Raw genomic sequence first — 5358 nt, 5'->3', positions numbered from 1 at the left:
ATATTAATGATATAATAAAAGAAATAATATACCGGTCAGCTGATGAATGTAATTTTAATAATGAAGAATTAAATTTCGCCAGTATTTTAAAATTTTTTTATGATATTACAAATAAGTATAATGTAAAAAAACAAATATGTGATGAAATATTTAACAAGTTATTAATAATATGTAAAAATATAATTGATGATAATAGTATAACTGATCATGATAATAATATTATTAATCATCATCATAATAATATTGATAATAATGTAGACAAATTAAATTTTTATTATAATACAAATGATGAATATATGAAAACAAATATAACACATTCAGACAAATATCAAATTAAAGATATAAAAAATTGTCATAATATTAATAATAATAATAATAATAGTAGTAGTAGGGAAAATAATAGGTATTATAAAAACTGTGAATATGTTAATCCTCTTATCATATTAAAAAGTGATGAACGCAAAAATAATATTAATAATAAGAATAATACTTGTAGTAGTATTGTAAAAATTAACCCTTTATATAATGAAAAAGCAAAGGAAGAAAAATTAGATCTTTATTATTATGATATTAATAAAGACAAAAAATTGAATAATCTATACTCTTCTTATTTGTACAAAAATCATGAAAAAGAACAAAAAGGTATTATATATAATGATAATAATAATAATAATAATAATAATAATAATAATAATCATCATCATAATAATAATATTATTATTTCTTATAATAATCAAAATGTTCCTATTCATAAAGAAAAATATTCATGCGTTTATTTTATTGAAGATGATAATATAAAAAATGATGGTAATCATAACAATATAATACATATAGATGAGAAATCATTTTTGCACAAAAATAATAGAAACCTGCTAAAATTATTTCTAAACGGAGATATAATTCATAATGTATATAACAAAATTATTAAAAATAAACATTTAAAAAAAAGGAACAAATATAGTTTGCAAGATAAAAATAGTAAAATGAAATTATATAATGAAAGTAATATTTTCTTTACCTTTTATATTTTAAAAAAATATTATTACACATGGTTTCAACTTTCTTATAAACAAAAAATTTTACAAACAAGACTTGAAAAATATAATAAAGTAATAAGAAAAAAAATTTTGATCAAATATTATGATTTGTGGTTTTATTATAATGAAAAGAAAAATTATCTTAAGAGTGCTTATGATAAATTTGTTAATAAAAAAAATAAAAATTCATTAAAACAATTTTTTAATAATTTCATTAATAAATATAAAAAGAGAAAGAAAAAAAATTTCATTTACCTTGTTCATATTTTTAACGAATGGAAAAATTATACAAAAAAAAGAAAAACGCTTCAATATGCTACCAAAAAAATTACGCAAAAAAAAAAAAAAAAATTCTTCCTTTTATGGAAAAATAATTTCTTTATCAAAAAAATGAAAAAAAAGAAAAAAAATGAAATTCAAAATATTTATAATAAAAATCTAGTAATCAAATGTTATGTACATTTTATTTTATTTTATAAGAAAAGAAAAAAAGAACATATGAATTATTGTACCATATACGATAATACCAAATATAAGTTGTCTTATAAATATTTTTCATTATTTATACAAATATATAGAGAAAATATATTTTTTAAACAATATTATACATTATATTTAGAAAAGGTTCAAAATATATTTTTCAAAAAATATTTTACTATTCTGAAAGAATATGTATCTAAACGTAAAAAGTTACAAACATTATTCCTTAATATTTATCAGAATAAACAAATTAATTTCCTAATGTTATATATGAAAAAATGGATATATAGATATAATGAAAAAGCAAAATTTAATAATATATTGCAAATCTATAATGATAAAAATAAGTTGTATATTTTTAAAAAGTATTTTCATATTATAAAAAAATATAAAGAAAAATCTTTTAATTTGAAAAAGAAATTTTTGTTTTTATATGAGAAAAAAAATAAAGAACAAGTTCAACACATTTTTACAAACTGGAAAAATTACTATTCTATAAATTCAACCAAATATATTTTATTATATAACAAATATAAATATAAGCTTTTAATAAATTATTTTCACTTTTTATATAATTATAAAAATTATAGAAAATCCAAAAAGAAAAAAACAAAACAAATGGATGATTATTCAAAAAATAATTTAAAAAGAAAAGCATATATCAAATGGATCTTTTATCATAAAAATTATAAAATAAATATACTTACATTTTATAATTTCAAAAATAATGGCAACTTTTTTGTATACTTCATTCTAAAAATGTTATGGAAATATCAAACCATTGATAACAAAACACATTCCAAAACATTTTTTGATCTCATTAATTTTTCTAATATTAATATAAATATTAATACATTAATTTATATACATAAAAAATATTTTACAAAAAAGAATATTCAAAATAATGTCAATATTTTTTATGAAAATGTTATGTTTGTGTACAAAACATTGAATATTGTCTTTTCATATATACCTGTCTTATTTTTTGTAAACATGAATAAGTTGAAATTTAATTTGCCCTACATATCCTTTTCAATCAAAATGGTAACTAAATAAATTGAAATTAAAATTAATACAAATATAAACATAAACATAAACATAAACATAAACATAAATATAATTATATATGTTATCATTGATATTATATATATATATATATATATATATATATATATATATACAATTGAGTTATATATATTCTATTTCTCTTAATTATGTTTATATATATATTTATTTATTTATTTATTTTTATTCTTTTCATCAGAACGTGTTCATTTAATTTAAAAATTTTTTTTTTTTTTTTTTTTTTTTTTTTTAAGGCTTTGTATAAACGCATATTTGACACTTGGCTAGTTGATTGTAGGCGAATTAAACAATTCAAGAATTTAGTTAATAACAAGTTGTTAAAAAATTATTTTATGCGTTTTTTCTCATTGATTCAGAAAAAGAAGCAATTAAATAATGAATTTTTAAAATATAAGCATAAGAGGAAAATAATATTAAAGAAGAAACTTTTTTCTACTTGGGTCTTTTTATGGAATAAATATATAAACTTTCGTACCAATTTTGAGAAATTTGATGGAAATAATAAAAAGAAAAGAATTAAGAAAATATGGCTGAAGTGGCTAGCTATAACAAAAGAAAACAAATTAAAGAAGGAAAAAATTGTTGAATTTTTCAAAAGCTTATTAAAAAAAAAAAAAAAAAAAGTTTGGGATATATTAAATGAATATGTAAGTGCGTGTAGAAGAAAGAAGATACAAAATAAAATAGCACATTTATACTGTATGAAAAAATATAAGAAAAAAGCTTTTATGTCATTGTTTATGTATTCAAAGAATGTTATGTATTTTAATACTTTAAATAATATAGCACAATCATATTTAAAACGATTATGTATAATAAAATGGAGAAATATAACAAGAGAGTTTTTTAAAAGAAAGAAAGAATTGCAAAATAGACAATATCACTTTGACTTAAATATACAAAGAAAATATTTTCGTATTCTTTTGTTATTTGTTCATTTTCGTGCTATAAAAAAGAAAAAGGTAATATTAAAATATATATATATATATATATATATATATATATATATATATATATATACATAATATATACATTTTTCCTTTATGGTGTCATTTTCTTATTTTCTTATTTTTTTAATCATATAGTTCCTACATTTCAAAGAAATACAATACAAAATATGGATATATCAATATTTCAATGAATGGAAGAATTACATAAAAATTAAACAAAATAAAAAGGAATTTCTTGAAAACATGAAAAATTTATTCAACAGGTATATATATAAATAAAGACATGTACTTAATTTAATTTGATTTAATTTTTTTTCGCGATGCTTAAAATTTTTATAATACTGCATTTTTTATTTTTATTTTTTTTTTTTTTTTTTCATATTGTATAAAATATATACCTTTATATTGCTTTCTATGTAGGAAAAAAAAATTACACCTTTTAAGTAAATGGTATACTTCTTTTATAATAAATGTCAAATTTAAAGAGGTAGAAAAAATTATTGCTTTCAAAATTAGTATTCTTACTTTTGAAAAGTTGATTCTATATAATCAGAAAATGAAGAGGGTATAAATATAAACATAAATATAAATATAAATATAAATATAAATATAAATATAAATATAAATATAAATATATATATATATATATATATATATATATTTATTTATTTATTTATTTAAATTTGTCATGGGAACGTTTCTTTCCCATTGATTTACTAATACGATAATAATACTATACACATATACACAAGATATTTTTATATTTATATTTATTTATATTTATATTTATTTTTATTTTTATTTATATTTATTTTTATTTTTATTTATTTTTTTTTTTTTTTAGATTGAATTGTTTTTAAGAAATCGAAGCAAAGTGTTTATATGTCAAAATATTATAAAAAGATGGAAACACTATATAAAAATTAAAAGGTTAAAAAAACATATAAGATTAAAGAATTTTCATTTAATAAAAGATAAATATTTTAGTACATGGAAAAAAACATTGGAGAAAGTAAGAAAGCGAAAAATTAGGGAAAGCAAAATATATAAATATAGGCAAACAAAAGATAAAAATATTGTACATTTATTTTATAATGAATGGAAGAATGTCTTTTTACAAAATAAGAATATAAAACATTTTGTCTATGTAATAAATAATCATTTATTATATAAATTAAAATATAGATCATTTGTTGTAATATACAAAAATTGTGAGTATTACTCAACCTTACAATTTTTGTTTAATAATTTTTTAATAGATAAAAGAAGTAAAATAAAAAGAAATGTGTTCTCTATATTAAAATGTAATACAAAAAATAGGAGAACATATAAAAAAGCCATTCGTTTTTTTTATAATAATATAATGTCAAAATATTTCAACGTCATCAAAATATATCGACAAAGAAGAGTTACATATAGAAAGAATGAACAAACCTTGATAAATAAGAGAAAAGCTACATATTTCTATACAATTTTGAATTTCTATAATTTTCTTAATAAAGTTAAGTATAATTTTTTTCAAATAAGAATGAGGGTAGATAATAAAATAAAAAAGGAATTCTTTAACATCTGGTAGGATAAAAATAAAATAAAATGAAATTATCCATTGTCCATAAATAATATTACCAACGTATTCAAAATTGTAGATATAAATATAAATATATAAATATATATATATATATATATATATATATATATATTAATATATTAATATATATGTTTATTACAAAATTGTATTTATTATTATATCACGTATATGTTGTTATATATATGTATGTGTGTATTTTTTTTTTTTTTTTTTTTTT

At 16.6% G+C, this 5358-nt stretch overlaps 1 protein-coding gene across 1 annotated transcript in view; it reads left to right on the top strand.

Annotated features, from left to right (window-relative positions):
- PRSY57_0708200 (hypothetical protein) overlaps positions 1 to 5358 on the top strand; it is a gene marked incomplete at both ends in the record, with an annotated part of 11134 nt that continues 5776 nt past the window's right edge. Inside the window, 5 exons of the mRNA XM_020114651.1 lie at positions 1 to 2561; positions 2837 to 3565; positions 3689 to 3816; positions 3974 to 4118; positions 4398 to 5125. Of these exons, the coding sequence (XP_019970609.1) occupies positions 1 to 2561; positions 2837 to 3565; positions 3689 to 3816; positions 3974 to 4118; positions 4398 to 5125 (4291 nt within the window). Of the gene's footprint in view, positions 2562 to 2836; positions 3566 to 3688; positions 3817 to 3973; positions 4119 to 4397 lie in introns of the transcript that reaches the window.

This window comes from Plasmodium reichenowi, chromosome 7, assembly GCF_001601855.1.
Source record: "Plasmodium reichenowi strain SY57 chromosome 7, whole genome shotgun sequence".
NCBI classification, from domain to species: Eukaryota; Apicomplexa; class Aconoidasida; order Haemosporida; family Plasmodiidae; genus Plasmodium; species Plasmodium reichenowi.
Note: the sequence above shows the minus strand (reverse complement) of the source record. Positions and strands in the feature narration are given on the sequence as shown.